General features: G+C 47.2%; 1 protein-coding gene across 4 annotated transcripts in view; it reads right to left on the bottom strand.

Annotated features, from left to right (window-relative positions):
• Positions 1 to 18,884, bottom strand: part of Jarid2 (jumonji and AT-rich interaction domain containing 2) — a 229,633-nt gene that overhangs the window by 89,817 nt on the left and 120,932 nt on the right. The window contains exon 2 of one of the 4 annotated variants that reach the window (XM_046453525.2): positions 10,656 to 10,835. The exons of 2 other annotated variants lie outside the window; for them this stretch is intronic. In XM_046453525.2, the coding sequence (XP_046309481.1) occupies positions 10,656 to 10,689 (34 nt within the window). In that variant the 5' untranslated portion in view covers positions 10,690 to 10,835. Of the gene's footprint in view, positions 1 to 4,499; positions 4,743 to 10,655; positions 10,836 to 18,884 lie in introns of those variants that run through there. One more of the 4 variants, XM_058582404.1, reaches the window with a different exon arrangement.

Below are 18,884 nucleotides of genomic sequence, written 5' to 3'. Positions count from 1 at the left end.
ACAAGAAATAATGAAGACGGACTCTCTCCCTCATGCATTTACACCGTCTTATTTTTCAGAGGCCCTCTGCAGCCAACACAAACCTCCATCAGGGAAAGGAGGTTAAACAGAGGAAACTGGGGGCCCCAAGACCCGGCCTCCTCACGTTAGCATTTGTTCGCCTCTATTAATATTCAGTAGGTTGAACTTAAATTAAACCATGTCTATTGTCTTTCACAAAAGCCATAAATATGAGCTGAAAATTTCAAACTGCTATGGTAAAGACAGCTTGGGGACTGTGCCTGCAACCCCTGCTAGACACCATCAGCGGACAGGAGCACCGTGTAATGGCTCAGACTCCGCTTGGCCACCACATCACGGCGCGTAGACAAACCCCCAGGAAAACAAACGCGACAGAAGCTGGACACCAAGGGCTCTGTGGATGCAGGAGCCATTTGCCCAGTCTCCCAGATCAGCACAAATGAAAAGGCTTCCGAGGTGCAGGAGCACACGTGACCCAACAAGCTTCTAGTGGAGTCCAGAGCAGCAAAAAGGGCTGCAGGCTGGTGTGCACGGCTCCCTGACATGAACCAGGTGAGAGAGGGCCAGAGGGAGTCTGCTAAGGACCTGCAAAAGCAGTCGGTGAGAACCCTAGATTCAGAACCCCAACATTCAGACAGAAGGAACTCCTTGAGGGAGAGGGGGATGCAGTCCTTATAACTTTATAATGTTTTAGATAAATCAGGGTCATCGGTCTCCCCCACCAGTTTCCCATTCAAGAGAACACAAAACCAAAGGGAAAGCCAATGCCTCTCCTCCACCAACAGGAACAATGAAAGAAGGGTTAAAGAGAAAGGGAAACAGGGAGGGCTTTGAAGCTGTCCCAGTGCCCCTCAAACATCTGGAGCACACCAAACTTATTAGCATAATAGGCAGAGTCCATGCATTTGGCTTTGTTGTAGAAGACGTGCACAAAAGGTGATTTGGTGTTACAGAGCCAGTGCCGTCTGTCACCCTGTCACTGTGAGACAAGGTATCACATTACATATTAAACAGACAAGCATCCAAAGAGCTTTCATTTTCAGCAGCAATTTCTCAGTGGCGCGCGCGTGTGTGTGTGTGTGTGTGTGTGTACACGCGTGCGTATGTATGCGCATGCGACACTTCAGAGTTGGAAAGAAAATCATAAGAAAAAGCCGCCTCTGGGTTGGTGTAGGACCCTCCGTGAGGCGACCAAAGCACACGGTTTGCCGCCATTACTAGAGAAAAAGAAAGCCCACGTTCAGACTTTCAAAGAGAAATAGAATTGTCTGCAGACAGTGCAGGCACGCTGATGCAGGGCCCACTTCACAGGGTCACCGTGAATGTAGATATTAACCCCAACTGTTCACATGCAGGTCACAGAGATGCCCCCCCACCCCCCAAGCCCAGAGCTCAGCCACCTCCAGCTCCCCAGAAACAGCACACAAGACATCAAAATGATGAGGAGGAGACAGGACGTCAGTGGCACACTTATGGTCAACAAGGCACAAGTGAAAATGGCTGCATGCCTCAGATTACAGAAAATAATGATGCTCTTCTCTTCCAAGAGCAGCCTCTCAGGCCCACTGGGGTTCCCCTTTGTCTATTTCAAACCAGCTATGGAGACTCCCATTCCAGTCAAGGGAATGCCACCAGAAACCCCCACCCCCTAGGCAGACACAAACTACAGGGGAAGCCACGGTCTTATTCCTTTGTCCCCCAACCCCAAGAATACAAATATGTAGCTATAAAGATCAGGGGCCTTTTTTAAAAAACATCCTTAATCCCCCCAAGAGCCCTCTGACCACAGATAACTCTGGAAATCTAAACCTCCTTGATGCCCACTTATGGGGGGGAAGGAGTCCATTGAAAACCTGACACAGTGACCACCATTACCACAGAACACATGGGCCACTGGGTAGACAGGAAAACTCAGTTTTCAGAATCCAGCCAGATGCCTGCAACCAGCGGGCCCCCAAAGCATCCCCTCACCATGAACCACAGGAGAACAAGCCCCCAGCATCTACTATAGGTAGGAGACACATGAGCACATCATAGGAGACACATGAGCACATCATTGGTGCCCAAAGTGGGCACGATTCTGGCGGTCAGACACCCTGGATGAGTGGACAGCACCTACCAACAAGACACCCCCCTATCCACATCCCGACCAATAGTCAAAAGGGAGAGAACATTCCCCCTCATGGGGAGGCTCCAACACCAATAATAACAGTCATTATAAACCACAGCAAAGGTGACAGATAAGCTTTATGCAGTACCAAAAAAAGGGGGGGGGGAATCCCCCAGTAGGAAGGAGTCGTCGTGGTCTTCAGGAGAGACTTATCGACCAGCCCAGGCACTATTTAAACCAATGGCCTCACCAAGCGGCTCACCTCTCTTTTGGGCAAAATTCCCCTACATCTTTGGGTCAAGGTCTGTGCTTCCTTATGCACTTCCCCGCTTCCTTCATTTTTCATGCAGTACCATGATTTTCACAGTAAGCAAGCAAGACCAGCATCTTGAACAACAATGACTGAATTGCAAACACCTATGATGTTCCACCACGTGATGTCCAACACAGCTGCATGCCATCAGTGTGACTCCACTATCCCAGGTGGTAATTCCTCCAGGTCCATCTACCATCCCAACACCCTTTTAATTTTACACTGAGAAATGGGTCAACCAAACAGCCTTGTTAAAAGGAATCACCAAAAATGTGGATCCTTAGTATTCCCAGCTACTTAACAGGGCTCCACAGTACAGAGGGTCCTGGACTGCCCGCCTGGGGTTGGAAAGCTGCCTTCCATATTCAGAAGTAAAGTGCATAAAAGGCAGTCCTGGGCTCTGGCTGGCGTGGAAAATGAGCTGCAGAACAATGGGATCATGGCAGAGCAGGGGACTGGAGAGTCTATGGGACACAGGTAAACACAAGGGCACGCTAGAGAATTTTTTTTAAAACACAAATGAGACCAGTGTGTTCAAAGCCTTCTGTTCAGATAAACTGACAGGCCAAGACTTGATTTTGCATATCCTGGAATTTGCAATCCTCAAAGGGAGATTTCCATATACACAGCATGTTCACAGGCAGCTAATGATATTCTACCTTTAAGTAATTACAACGTGTGTGTGTGTGTATGTGTGTGTGTGTGTGTGTGGACCTTTAAAGTTTCATATCATTAAATTTATCCCACAAATCAAAGGTACCAAATGAATCTGCCTCTCCAACGTTAGCAAGGCTCTCCAAAGGTAAGCAAAGCTGGCTTTAATTCCAATCAACAAGAGCCATAAAGTTAGCAGTTTGTGTACTAATCTGTGGTGCTACATGGGCAAAATTCCACATACTTTGGGTCCTGATCCACACCATAATTTGAGGATAAATTAACTGTTACACCCTCACCTCAAAGCCTCTGTGGCTGCTGCCTTCACCATGCAAAAGAGCTCATCCAGGTTCAAAGTTATGTTTTTCTGGTAGCAGAACTGGGAGGAAAAGCAGTTTCCCCATTTCTCCACTACACATAAATACACCGATTGCCCACCCACTTTTTAGCTGAATAAATTAACAGAAGATCAAATGATCTGCTCTAAGTCCAAACAAAACAAAACCTGCTGACAGCAAACAAGTTCAGAGAGGCCGTAGGCCTCCCTCCCAGAGCAGCAATCTTTCCAATACTGAAATACAATGGAAGCAGCACAGAAGCAGAGCTACAGGAAGTGGCCATGAATCTGAAAGATCTGAGGCACCTAAAAATTGGAGGTGCCTGACACATGTTTGTACATGATAATGCAAATATGGACGAATGCACAAAATATGGGAAAAGAATGAAGACCCCCCCCCCACAAGTTTAAAGCATTTAGGTCTAATCCAGAACCACTTGAGGATGCGGCATCTACCTACGTGCCTCAGTTTCCTCCGCCTTTCAATGGAAGGAGACAAGAGGCAGAAAAAGGAAGGATTACAGGATATCAGACCAAACATGCTATTTACAAAGGAAACCAGAGCCAGGGTGAGGATGAACTAATTAATTTTAATCAAACATCTATTTTTAAATGCTGGAAAATGATTACATAAATTGGTAATAAAATAAAGGATCAGCTATAGCTGGATGGCGTTCAGTCCCCAGAGAAATGTCTAAATTCATACGAGCCTGGTTAAAACTGCAGATTTGGCCAAAATGGTCAACAGAGCTTAATGCTTTAAGAGCGACATTAATTCTCTTGTAAATTTCCACAGTGCCTTTGCAGGAGCCACCATTGCCCCTGGGGAGGATATCAACGCTGAAAGAACATTAATATTAAGCAAATCGCGACACTTCACATACTACTCACATATATATATGTGTGTGTATGCATACACATACACAGCACCTTGCCATCCAAAATGGATTTAATCAGGACCCCAGCAGAGAAACCCACAAAGGCCTATTTCTCCAACAAAAGCCATACCAGCCTGAAACGAATCTCCAGCTATTTGGGTTTTTATTTTATTTATAGGAACAGACCTTCTATCCCAGGTTCCTCAAGATAAGCCACCAAAAACTGCACCTGACAGACCCGTGGAGCAGCCATCCTCAGAGCTGGATCATTGCAGAGACAGAGAGGAAGAAGGACAGAGGGAGGGAGGGAGGAAGAGCGCAGTGAGGCAGGCTCCCGGCACTTGTCAACAATCCTCCCCTGTACGTAATAAGCAAGCGGCAGGCAGTGCAGATTCCGCGCGGCAATAGGAGGGCCGGGCGGCAGCCGGGGGGAGGGGAGACAGCCCAGAGCAGGTTATTTATGTGCCTGGGAGGGAATCGAACACCAAAGAGGAGGGGTCTCCCGGCTGGCTGCCTCCCCCCCACCCCATTTTGATATATTAAAATGGGGAAAAGAGCATCTATCTTTTTTCATCATCCTGCCATGTCCCTAACCTGCAATGCAGAGAAATCCGAATGGTAGCATTTCTGGCACGCGGGAGAGAGGGGGACAGCTGGGAGAGGACAGTCACAGTTTAATTGTCCACACTTGTGTCCCCGTCCTGTTAGGCGCTGCACTACCCAACCCACCCCCGCATGCGCGGGAGCGCGCACGCCCCAACGGCGGATCCAGGGCACAGTTTCAATGGCATCCCTTTTTAATATCATAATCTGTGTCATTCAGCACTTGCCTTTTATTTATTTTTATTTGTTTTTCTGGCTGGGAAACCTGGGCAGCTCTCCAGACAGACTGCAGAAATCTCTCGGCTCGCTCCGCCTCCCGCGCCCTCCCCCTTCCGCAGTTCCAGCCACTGCGGAGCTGGAGACTCACCCAGTGACCGCCGCGCGGGCAGGCGCAGGGCCAGGCGCAGGGCGGTGGGCCGGGGACGCCTCCCCCAGCCGGGCCCAGACCCCTCCCCGAGGCACATAAATTGATCTAATCTAATCAAACAGAAGCTGTTTTCCCTCATTGTTTCTGCAGGATCTTTCACAAAACAGGCTCTGTGGCCCAGCAGCTGCTGAGAGGGGTGAAAAGGGCAGGCATCCAACTGGCCTCGGATACGCGGGACACGTCCCCTTTCTTGATTTTAAAAAGTCAATTCTTTTGAAGCATCTGAACTTCATCTGGCAACGACGATGCGCAAAACACACGCTCAACAACACCCGCATGCTTCCCTTTGTGCCCCTCTCCGGAGGGGCAGGTGGCAGCTGGGCCCTGTGGGAACCCACAGGGCACCGGGCGTTCTCTTCAAGGAGCTGCAAGGCAACGGGACGCCCCTCACTAATCGTTTAGCTTCTTGTCCCCCATTGTTGGCCCATCTCATGAGCCCCTTCTGGGTTCCACTACTTGATACACATTAACGTAAACTTGGCAAAACCCTGGAGGCAGCCGCTAGCTCTGCTGGGAGTAACGGGCCCAGCAAGTGCTCACGGAGGCTCAGAGCACCAGTTTCCCAAGTCACTGGGCCAGATTTTTTTTTTTTTTTTTTTTTTTAACAAAAACCTTTATGGGTTCTGTAAAGAGTACTTGATATCCACAATTCTAAAATCAGAATTAGAGACCTGGTTTTAGGGCTATTCTAGATCAATCTCCCTGCTTCACAGATGAGGAAGCTGTGGCTCAGGAAAGGTTGGTCCTTAACAATCACTGAGCTTGGTCCTGTCTCTCAACAGACAGGTCATTCAAGAGCACTGGAGCATCTGAGTGTCCTTGTGGTACAACCTCAAGACACAGTTCCCTAGAGAACATAATGGTCGAAGGCATTATGAAGGCAAGGGGCCTGTTCTCCAATCTTTTCCAGTGTGGGCATGCACAGGGCAGACCTTGCCAGTGCCCAGTCTTCCTGTAACATTGAACAGCCTTTGGCATGTGCCCCACTGCAGCATTAAGTGACACAGGGAAAATTAAAGGACATTTAGGGGATGGCTGTTTGGCTTTTTTCCTTTTCCCTTTACTGAGATGTGTCTTTGAGCTCCCACCAAAGCAAAGAATTAGAAAAGGAGCATGCATGCAGGTATTCTGACTATGCTAGTAAGAAAACATAAACCTGAGATACTAATCTGAATACCAGTTCAGTTCTCCTTAACATCCGCAGTTCCCACTCTTGACCAACAAGTGTCCCCAGACATTAACACAGAGTATCTGCACCTTTCCTGCTTCCTTCTCTTCACATCAACAAAAAAAAAAATTAAAGATAGAAACATAATCAGACTTCCCTAAACTATATGCAACCCAGTCCTCTGTCACTCTGGCCTGTGTGCAGCTGTTGGGGCAGGAAGGAGAGTCTGGAAACTCTTATTTCTTTATTCTAATTTCATATGACAAAGTTATTATCTAAGTTCCATAAATCTTAAATATTGACAGTATGGGGGAGAATATCTGTCCAGGAGCAGTGGTGCAGGCCTGTAACTCCAGCAGCAGTAGGCTGAGGCAGAAGGATCAAAGCCAGCCTCAACAACTTGTTGAGACCCCCATCTCTGAATTAAAAAATGTAAAAGGGGGCCTAGGGGGCTGGGGAGTGGCTCTGTGATTAAAAAACTCTAGGTTCCATTCCCGGTACACAAAGGGGCAGGGGGAGCCTGTGCTGGGCCTAATAGTGCACACCTATAATCCCAGCAATTTAAGAGGCACAAGCAAGAGGATGACAAGTTCAAGGCCAACCTCAGTAATTCAGTGAGACCCTGTCTGAAAATTACAAATAAAAAGAGCTAGGGATATGGCTCAGTGGCTAAACTCCCCTGGGTTCAAAATAACTAGGGGGATAACTAGCACTGATAAATAGCATAAGAGTTTGGTAGAATTACCAAAAAAACTGACCATGAACCCCTGACTTAAACTGTTACCTTCAACATGCTTATGTGCTCCCAGCAATCTCATTTCATCAATTATGTTGTAGCACAAATAAGTATGCCTGCATAGCAACTATTTCACTATGTACCAAAAAAGTCACAATAAGACTTGAGTTTCAACAGCTCAACATTAGGCTATTAACACCCAACCTTCACTTTGACCCAGAGGCCATTCATCTTTATTATAATATAATGGAGTACTTCTAATATCCCATAACTGATGGGTTTTGATTATTCCCTGATTTCTATTCTCTTGCTCAAGAGCATCTAAACATTTTCTGTTACTTCTAATGATGATACATCATGTTGCAATTCAAGTGCTCACTAGTCCCTCCTGAATGTGCATCTGACAGTGGAATTAGTGGAAAGCCATGGATATAAAAAATGTTCACATTTCCAGTTATCAGTTACTGCTTGCAGATCAGCAATGCTACCCCTGTCATTTCTAAATGCTGCTACAAGGGTGTGGTGGTGCACAGCTGTAATCTCAGCAATTTGGGATGCTGGGGCAAGGGACCCCAAGTTCAAGGCCAGCCTCGGCAACTTGGTGAGGCCCTGTCACAAAAACAAGGCTGGGGATCTAGTTGGGTTTGATCCCCAGCAACACCAAAAAGACCTTCCATTATACTCGAGAGATCAGAGACAAGACACACTACTGAAAACGCCACTGGTGGAGCCATCAGGTTTTCAGAAAAGGTCTCATATCAGAGAAGTTCTATGCAGCCCACCAGGTACACAGCTACCTCCAGCCATTACCGTCTAAACCCCCAGGTATCCCGTGACACACTGGCTCTTCCACAGTCAAGCTCAACCTTTGCTCCCCAACCACTTCCTCACCACCAACCTGGGGGGCTTCAACAAGCATGGCAAGTCCACTCAGCCCACTGCCCTAAGGCATAAGATCATTTTTAAATTCCTGTATCCAAAAAGAAAAGTCAGCCTACATTGAGAGCTAGGACACCCCTCAGAAAGCAAGGAGAGCAAGCCCTGGAGTTGCAGAAATCAAAGAGGACGCTCTATCACCTGTGATCTGCCTCCAAAAGCGCTTTAATTCCTTGCTACCTACACTACTCCATACCCAAGTGGCATGTCAATATTTGAGTTCTATGTAATTAACAATAATTTTCCCAAAATGCTAATTATAAACCAGAGGGAAAATGGTGTGGGTTCATGCAAGAACAGCACGGGGCAGTGTAAAAGTCTTGATGATCATCTGCAAGCCACACACAGCTGGCCCCATGTCCAGGGATTCCACATCTGTGGATTCTGCCAAAACCAGACCAATATTTGAGGGGGAAAAAAGATGCACCCGAAATAAACAGACTTTTTTTCTTGTCATTTCCTAAACAATGGAGTGTAGTCACTAAGTAATACTCCCAGATGTGATTCGAAGGATACCCAGGTCCTCACACCATCATACAGGAGGGATCTGAGCACCAAGGCAGCATCTGGGAGGAACTTGGATGAATGTATTATAATATTTTTGCTATTTGGGATAAATTACATAGTATTGATTATTATCACTTAGTTGTGATAAAAGCCAACAGAGAAAAGTGATCCACCGTGTTAATATTTGACTTCCAAAAACATTATTAAAGTGTGGGCTCTGACAGTAGTATAATAAATATTACTGGTTAGAATTTTATTTAAATAAAAGTTAATACACTGGCACTCTACCAAGCAGCATTAGGTACACATGCAGTCTGTCTTGGACTCCTTCCAAGAGGGCTCGACGGTTTCCGAAACGCCGACAGCGCTGAACTGTGTAATACATGTGGCTGGCCCGATAGCCAGTACGACTTCGGGGCCACACTGTACAATTATAAAACAATACCAATAATTACAAGAATTCAGTGGGGTGATCGGGTCAAGTGACAAACTGGTGAACCTAATGTGGCTGTTAAAGGCAACAAAACAGCACTACAATTAAACAAGGACATCTACATTTAAAGGCTATCAGAGAAGTCAGCACGCCACATGGATTTTTAAGAGTAAAAAAAAAAGCAAAGTGGGTTTCTTTGGTCAGGACCTTGCACTGGAAACCCCAGTGGCAGGCTGGGAGGATAGATAGGTGGCACTGCACTTACCCTGCAAGTTTGAGGTCCTGGGTTCCATCCCCAGCACCAACCACAAAAACAAAAAGAAGCTCCGTGGTCACCGCACACACAGTGCCACCAGAACAAGATGGCCAACTTAGACCCTGATATCGCTCACCAACGGGGAACAAAAGGAGAACACGAAACTCTCCACTTCAGTTTCCTACTCTTCTAAGTGGAAGTGGGGACCATCCTGGCTACTGCAGACAAGTAAAAGGGTTCTGCAACACCCCACAAGCACTTCATGTCAGCTGTATGTGGCATTCGAAGACTGCAATGGCACAAGTAACACAAGAATTTTGTTCAGTATAGATTTTAATTAGTGCATTAAACATTTTTAAAAATGATTCAGTCCATAGATTTTAAAAGCATCACACAGAAATGACACTAAGAAAATGATCAACCTTTTTTTAAAAAAATATTTATTCTTAAGTTTTAGGTGGACACAATATCTTCATTTTGCATACATGTGGTGCTGAGGATCGAACTCAGTACCTTGTGCATGCTAGGCGAGCACTCTACCACTGAGCCACAACACCAGCCCCAATGATCAACCTTTTTAAGAATATTTTTTAAAGCTGACTCAAAAGTCTAAAGTAAAATTCAACCAGACCAACAATATGATTATTTTATCTACTGAAAAAATAATGAACAAAGGAACATTTCCCTGGAATAGCATTAAAAGGCTGCTCAGATCAACTGAAGATCAGATAATCCTTTTCAAAATTCTGTTTCTAACCAAACTGATCCTCTCAATCCACTGTTACTGTGGTTCTAAACCGATAACATTTTGTTTTTGTTTTCCAGTGCTAGGGATAGAAACCAGTTCTTTGTGCATACTAGGCTACACACCCAGCCCCTGATAAATAATTCGAACAACCTGGCAATGGGTGCAAATAAATATTAAATTCAGTAATTTCATGTCTATAAATTAACACTAAGGAACAATTGAGATGCAAAGATCACTTGTTTTAATTGATTCTTTCACTACTGGTTTAAATTCTGTCCATTTTTAAAAAGTAATAGCAAATTCTCCCATGTTACTGTCCTGAGCTGACACAGAAATACTTTGGTTTTGGAACACAGTGAGGTCACAGGAAGCCACTGGATAGCTGGTTTGGGTCTCTCAGTCGTAGGTGCCTCTGCACAAGCAGTGCATGTCTCCTGCTCCTCTTCCTGGTCAGCTTTCAGTGACACAGACTCCCTGTAGGTGGGCTCTCATATAACCACACAAGGTCAGGAGACAATGTTTACCCACCTGTCAGGGTCCTGGAAGTCTTGCTCAGTACCATAATCCTCAAAACTCAGCACTGTGCCCATACAACGTAACTGACGTGCGAAAGTACTGCTGAGAGACCAAGCTGCCCTTCCATGACAGTGTGAGGGCCTTCATCAGCTTAAGTCAACTTTAACCGGGCAGTTCCATGTCACCATGCACCTGCAATTCACCACATCCCTCGGTCAACATTTTCTTCGCAGAAAGGAGAATGTTTCTAGGAATTCCTTGTTTGTTTTTAAATTAGGCTAATCTCTCATGTACTTAACCACAACCCACGATTTCCCTACACTCACTGATCAAAACCAAGGCAGGAAAAAAAAATAAGAATCAAACATGCAAAATTTTAGATGAAATATACACTCAAAAGTTTTTGATGCTGCATTATGTTTTCAAGCTATCTAGTCCCACCACGTGCGGTGGTGCCAGCTGAGTTGGCATCCTAGCAACTCAGGAGGCCAGGGCAGGACAATAGCCAAGTTCAAAGCCAGCCTCAGCAAGTTAGCAAGACCCTGTCCCAAAATTTAAAATACAAAAAGGCTGGGGATGTAGCTCAATGGTTAAGCACCCGAGTTCAATTCATACTTTTGTTTTTTTTGTTTGATTGTTTTTAAAGCCCCTTTACTGATTTCAATTTTTTAGTTATTTCTTTTGGAGCCAATTTCTTCTGTATCTAAAGCTCCTGTGCATCTTCCTCAATATCTTTTGGATATTGGGGAAGATGCACAAGTATTCACAGTATTCACACTTCTAAAATTCTAGGTAAAAGTCAAAATTACCTGTAATCCTCATTAGGAAAATGAAATCATCCAAAAGTCCTAATACAGCAATAAGCACCGTCAACCATGTGGTCCCTGTTCTTTCTGGTACCTTCTTTGAAAGTTGCACATCAGATAGGACTAGGAGCAACCTAAATCCCAGTGCTGAACATACCACATCATTTACATCATGCTCTGCAGCAGAGATTTTTATTATTTTCAGAAATCTGGGAGGTTTTCTGTTAAGATGAGCTTGAACTTGTTTAATATAGCACAAGAAAAAAGTTGACATGATACCACCATCCCCCAAAAAAATGTACCTGGGTGTGCCAATCCAGAAGCAGTAGCCAATGACAAAATAGTTTCTCCATGATGTTGACAAAGTGTTCCACAACTGTACAAAACACTAAAAGGCATTTAAATGACAGACGATGCCTTTCACTTTGCCAGAACAGACTGGGTACGCACCCATCACTAGGACACCCCAGAGGGAGGTTTCTGCAATGGTCTACAGTGGCCATCTAGAAAGACCTCCTGACGTGAGCAGCGGTACAAAGAGCAGGGCAACACCACCATCACGCTCCCTGTCTTCAGAGCTGCATTTGGCAGCCTCAATCCACCATAGCCTTCTCATTTCAAATTAACTGAAATGCAGAACTCATCTCAACCATACCAGCCAGGCCTCAAAGACTCAGGAAGCACATGCAGCTAATGAACGTCACAGAGGATGGTGCAGATGAAGAGCGTTTGCATCCTCTGGGAAGTTCTGCCAGGCAGCTGACCTATGGCACTGGCATGCATTTTGTCTCAAGACCAAATGGGCCACTGCTGCAAGAATCCCTCTGCTTCCCGTGTCATGCATCCAAAGGGGCAAGCCATACAAAAAGAGATTCCTCCTGGGGGAGTGGGGGCAGGCAGAGTGTGAAGGAAAGGAGGAACAGAACAGCACTAGCCAATCCCCCTCCACACAGCAGCAGGTGGTGAAGGTGGTAGTGGGGCTGGTGTGTGGCTGAGAAGGGACAACGCATTGGATCCAATGTAGCCAGCAACTAAAGTAAAAACTAAAAACTGTAGCAAAGCTTTCTGTTTGCCAGTTGATTACCTAAGGGGGGATATGGGGGTGGAGGTGGATCTGGGGAGTGAACCCAGGGGTGCTCTACCACTGAGCTACAACTCCAGCCCTTTATTTGTGAGACAGGGTCCTCCTGGTGCCCAGGGTGGCCTCAAACTTGCAATCCTCCTGCTTCAGCCTCCCGAGTAGCTGGGATTACAGGCGTGCACCACTGCCCAGGGCTACAGGGTGATTTTTATTCCAAATGATTTTAGAGGCCATCCTGATGTGGCCTGAGGTAATAGAAGGCTTCAAAAGTCAGCAATTGCCACCTAATAGGACAAAGTGCCACTAGAACTCAAGCTGAGTGGGACTCACACTTGCCACCTGCAGGCTACAGGCATTAAGGACATGCTAAACACACACCCCTAACTCTGGGCTCACCACCTGGGTCCCTTCACAGGACAGAGGCCAATGATGGGACACTTGCTCCAAGATGACCTGCCACCGTGTTCCACAAAAACATCCAAACGTTTCCTGACCCAACAGCACAGCAGAGCTACCAAAAGTGAGAAGACCATAGTGAGCCGTAAACATAGCCGCCACTCACTGATAAAACCAAACCAAACAGGACGAAGGCTGACATTTTGCTCAGGAGGTCCATGAAGGCATGATCCGCTCACAGAAGACGGTTGAGAAATCTCCAACAGGAAAATCGGAACTCCAAACAGCTCCGAACTCCAAACTCTTTCAAGCACCAACATGAAGCCGAGTTTCAGATTTTGGAGCACTGTGGCTATCTAATTTTCCAATTAAATGATTCAACCAGCAAAGTCTGTGCAAATGTCCCAAAATTCCAATGAATCAGGAATCTGAAAAGACTTCTAATCCTAAAAGGATCTCTAAGGGACACTCAACCTGTGCTCAGTTACTGGCAGAATAAAAATGAAGATCTGATCCTGAGTCAGTGTTCATTCCAACACATCAAATTTTTGATGTGTTCAATATTGCTTGAAATGGCTAGAATCCAGGAATTCTGGTTTGATATGATCTGACAGATTGCAGTGTGAATGGTTTCACAACATAGCCCCTTCCACTTCTAAAGAGCTGTTGAAAGTACACAGGCCCTGACTTGGGGCTTTCGTCTCTGACAGTCTCCTGTCACTTGCTCCCTCTGCCTGACAGTGGCCTCTTCCCTGCACAGGACAAGCATAGCTGCCCCTTCACACACCCTGAGCCAGCTTGGAAACCCAGGCTCAGCATCAGGAACTGTGGGGAGTGGGAGGACCACACCTAGGCCAACCCACTACCACCACATTCCGACCAGGGAGCTCTCACCGACACCACTGAGGGTCACCTGCCAGGGAAGCAGCAGCCAGCTGGGCCGAGCTCGGTGACATCCTGGAGCAAAGCCCAGGAGCAGAGGTAGGAAACGGAGCAAAGCCACTTTAATTCCTCAGTGCTCTGCTGCATGACCCAGCTAGAGCTTTTACAGAAAGTAATTAGGTAAGGTACACCTAGAACCTCAACGGCAACTCACACTCTTAGGGACCAAGAACTTCATTCAAATAAATCATCTTATTAATCCTAATAAAGCCAACTCCAAGGAATATGCCCCATTTATAGAGAAGGGATGGGAAAAAACAGCAGCAAGTCCTTTCTTTCAAATGTGCTGAGAACATCCCTCTGTAGGGCTAACAAAACCATCTCACAATGTCCAGAGGGCAGGGGGGCCTGTGGTGGTCACGGGCTGGCAGCGGGTGAGTGCCAGTCTCCCTTGAACCTCTAGATGCTGTATGCACAGCTCTGGGGCCCTGGGCTCAGACAGCTCCAGCTGAGCCTGCCTTCAGTTACCTACACTCCATTCGCATGAGAAGGTGCAGTGTGGGGCCTCACCAATGCTTTCTGAACCCCCATCCACCCAAAGACTGACTAAGCAATCCCCTAGACACAAAGTACTCTGGGGCTTGGCTGTTGTGCAGAGGGGCCAAGAAACAGCCTCGGCATGCTCCATCCACTACCGGGAGCAGCCACTTGATGGCAATATTCACCCACTCCCTTGGAATTTTTCCACGTGGAGACCCCAGAGGGCTAGCAGCCCCAAACGGGGGCAGCCCAGCATGGACAAGATAGAGAGGACACCTTGGCTTGGCCTGGGTGTGTGGTGTGCAGTGGTGTAAGGAGGGGCGGGGGTGGGGTGGCACTCTCCCTTGGGTGGCTTCCTACTCCCACAGCCTTCTCCAGCCCTGGTGGAGGTGGCTGCAGGTTCTGCCAACAGACAGCGGAGGAAGATGGAAACCTCAGGCCCCATTCCCACACAGCAACTCAGGCGAGAGACAGTGACAAACAGGGCAACAGGTCCCGCCCCTCCCTGCTGCCCTTGTCACAGCACCCTGCCCCTGAAAAGGGGGAGAGGAGGCTGCTGGTCGCCCACTTTCCCTATCAGAAGGTGAAACACTTGTTGAAATAAAGCACTGAAATTATTAAAGTTATTCAGGATGAAAAATAAAACCTACGTGCCTGTTATTTGGATAAAGGCTTTCTAGTTGAGGAAGCAGGCGGGATATGTCATAATCATCATTCAGTATGTCCATGTTCAGTGGCAGGAAGTGGACCCAAAGGGCTCTTGAAACTGGGGACACAGACACTGTCAATTACCCTGGGTCCAGCCTCACCCAGTGCATGGCTTTGTGACTTCGGCTTCTCCATTTATAAGGAGGGTTCTGGCACAGGGGTGGAGAGTGTGCCAACATTTTCCTCAGAGGGATTCAGAAAGTGCCAGCTGAGAGCCTTCCAGCTCACCCTTTAAAACTCTGGAACACTTTCCCACTGCGCAAACTGGAAATGTCCTTTTCAAATGACACTGGAACCAAAATGGTCTGAAGGTGAGAACAGGGTAAAGCCACTGGGGAATAGCCAGGCAACTCGCATCAGGGACAAATCTGCTATACTGACCTCCAGAGGCCCAACAGGATAGACCAGAAGTTATCTCCACTGGCGTAGTTTCTGCCCTAATCCCATCTAAAGAGGGTCTGAAGACCTTCTAGAATCACCACCATGCATTGTTTTTGGCAGTTCGAGGAATGGGACCCGGGGCCTCAGGCGTGCAAGAGGAGCGCTCTACCCCCAGATTCACTGCAGCAAGAGGCAAGATGCCACTCTTAACACAGAGGACCCCCTGGAGAAAACCCCGACCACAAGGAAGGAGTGCCAGAAGCGACAGAGTACGTGATTCCCAAATAAAGACCTTGTTCTCCCTTCAAAGAGCCGAATCAGCAATTAGATCCAAATTGTGAGTGACAAGAACACCAGGAACGGATCAGGGGACAGTGTAGGGAAAGGACAGGGTGGGAAGCTACGGAGCTAGCACTCCCTAGGCTGCAGGGAGCAGAGGGTACAGTAGCCTGGCTGTGCTGTCCAGGGCTCTCCCTGGGCAGGCCTGAGGCTGGAATCCAGGTCCTGCTCGCCGTCTCAGCCTGCCACTCCTCAAGAGGGGCTCAGTGGTTTTATGGTCTTTGGGAAGGAAGGTATGAAAAAGCTCCATGTGGGAATCCGCAGACACATCCCAAGACTACAGAAATAGCTGGGGGGACAGAAGAGACTTGGCAGCAGGTGAGATTAAGAAATAAACTGTAAATTAAGGGATTTCTGGACTGAAGGGTAATTTCCAAAAAAGCGTATCTAGTAATCACTCTGCTGGCTTTAAAGATACACCATACAGGACTCACATTTAATGTGGTCCAGTAATAACAGGGTATTTCGAAAAGCTAAGTAAACGGCCCTCTGAATGTGAGGGAAATGGGATCCCAGAAATTCACAAGCACAGCAGAACGGCACGACTCCATTGTGGCAATTCTGAAGGTAATTAAAGCCCCATCAATACACACATCACAGAGTTCAAAGCATGAAATGGGTCAGACCTAAAAAACACATGAGGCCTTTCTCTGGTGGGCCGCATCATCATTTTACAAGAATGAACACAGATAAGCAAATCCTGTTCTTAAGCAGGTCACCGCTGGCTGGTCGCAGGCCTATCTGGTGACCCCACAGGGGCTTTGCCCTTTCTGCATGTGATAATGGAAATCTCCCCTTCCTTACCCAGGCCTGCAGACACCCAGGCAAATGAGAGGCATCTCTGTATGCCAAAAATGATTCACTCAGCCTCAGAGGCCCAAACAAAACTGTCACTTGCCCTCAAATCACCTCATATAGAAAGTTCCTTCCAAACACACCTCACTCATCAAGTGCTGGCAAACCCTGGGCCCCTTCAGATCTTTGGCTACCCTGCCTCTACGCCTGCTCTTCTTGCATGTGACTGGGTCTCTAGGGGACTGGCTAATCCCCACAGCTTCATAAACACAGGGACTCAGTAAGCAATGTCCAAGTTTAACTCCGTCCAACGTAGAGGAACGACGACTCCTCAAAGCCAACAGACTTAGGGCTTCTTGACTCACAAGGAAAAAGTTCCAAGACCACATGAGCCCAGAGAAAACAACTCAGGTTAACATGGAAATTAATTTCATCTAAATGTGAAATGAAATAAAACTGTTACCATCTCCAAGCCCCACTGGTCTAATTCTACTTTTGTGATGGTTACTTAAAGGAAGGGCCCATGCAGAAGAGTTGGGAGTTAAATGAGGTCACATGGACAGGGTCTGCCAGGATTGAAGGAAGGAAGAGGAAGACACACCATAGGCTTGCTGGCTTGGATCTAAAGCCTCTCAGACAGAGAACTGAATTCCTGTTGTTTAAGCCACCACACTATGGTATTTGTCGTGGTGACCCAAGCTGACTAACGCATACTTCAACCCAGCCACAAGAAAATCACTATCAACCCTCTCACACTGCTCCACTCATCCCTGCATCCTCAGGACCAACAGGAATCCAAACAGAAAACACATGAATTAGCAGGCAAGGCGCAAGACCTATGGATGGATGTCCCTTTACAGTGTCCTTGGGGGAAAGCAAATTCTAAGACCCCAATTCAGAAATTTTTCAAGTACACCCACGCTAAGTGTTCCCGAAGTTCACAAGCTCACAACAGTGCTGACTAATGCACGACCAGAGAACGGCAGTAGGTGGGAGGATCCGGAACCCAGGCTATTCCAAGCCCACCGCTCTGGACCTCAACGACCATTCCAAACCATGTGGCATGCCACATCTAACTGTGCGGGCTGTACTGCAACACGGCTCAATGCCCAGGAAGCAGCTTCAGGAGGGATGACACACCTGGCCTTGTAGCACACACAGCCCTCAACACTCTCAACTGTGTGGTGCAACCCTGGCAAATGCTGCCAACACACGTGTCATCAAAAAAGCTCCTCCAAGAGGGACAGCCAGCCAGGTGGATTACGTCTGAAATCCCAGCAGCTGGGGAGGCTGAGGCAGGAGGATCATGAGTTCAAAGACAGCCTCAGGAAAAACAAGGTGCTAAGCAATTCAGTGAGGCCCAGTCTGTAAATAAAATTCAAAATAGGGCTGGGGATGTGACTCAGTTGTCAAGTACCCCCAAGTTCAATCCCCAGAACCCTCCCCCCCCAAACAAAAGAAAAAAAAAAGAGGGACAGCCATGTTCAAAAATCCCAAGTACATACTTTCAGGACATGAATGACTGGCAGAGGCAGTCTTCTATGGTGATAGAGCAGCACCTCATCTCCACTCACACGCTGATGCACTTGTCAGGACTCCTCCAACTATTACAATGACAGGTGGAGGGTTCCTCCATTAAACACCCAGCAAAATGTGGAGACTGGCTTTGGGGTGTGAACCCTGACCTGACCCAGCAAGGGGGCATGAGGAAGCTGCTTGACACCGGGCTCCTTTAATTAACCTAGAAAACTATGTTGGTAAAGTACCTGTTGTGTTATGAGACTAAAGTTAGGGGAATCAGAAGAGGTAACTCACTTTTAGTTACTAAAAGATCAACTGTAATTTAAACTACCAGGCAACATACCTTCTACTTCAACATTCAACAAATGTGGTTCAGTGTGAGACAAAGGTGACCACGTTCGAAGAATCTTTGATATCACAATTGAAAGGCCACATGCCCAGTGGTGACAAAGAAAATAAAACTGGGGACCCCTGCTGGGTATCCAGACGTGAACATGACCAAAATGAAGTGCAGAGCCCCCGTTGGCAGACGCTCAATCCCCTGGAGCAGCCCGTCTGCTGTCTGGGAAGGTGGTGGGGACAGGGCTGCGGAGCCGTGTGCGCTCTGCCCCACACCACGCAGCTGCACCGCGGCCTACCAAAGCAGCCCTCCTGGCAGGACGCACAGCCTCAGCAAACAGGCCCTTCCCTGAAAGACGTGCAAGGTGAAGAGTGAAAATGCTGGGCGGGGGGGGTGTCACTTTCACCAAGTGGCTCGAGGAGGAATTTTCAGGAAGGAAATTGAAACGGGAA

This window comes from Marmota monax, unplaced genomic scaffold (assembly GCF_021218885.2).
Source record: "Marmota monax isolate L192 unplaced genomic scaffold, Marmota_monax_Labrador192_F-V1.1 WCK01_AAM20220418_F8-fsc00029, whole genome shotgun sequence".
NCBI lineage: Eukaryota > Metazoa > Chordata > Mammalia > Rodentia > Sciuridae > Marmota > Marmota monax.
This window is presented reverse-complemented; position numbering and strand designations above follow the sequence as displayed.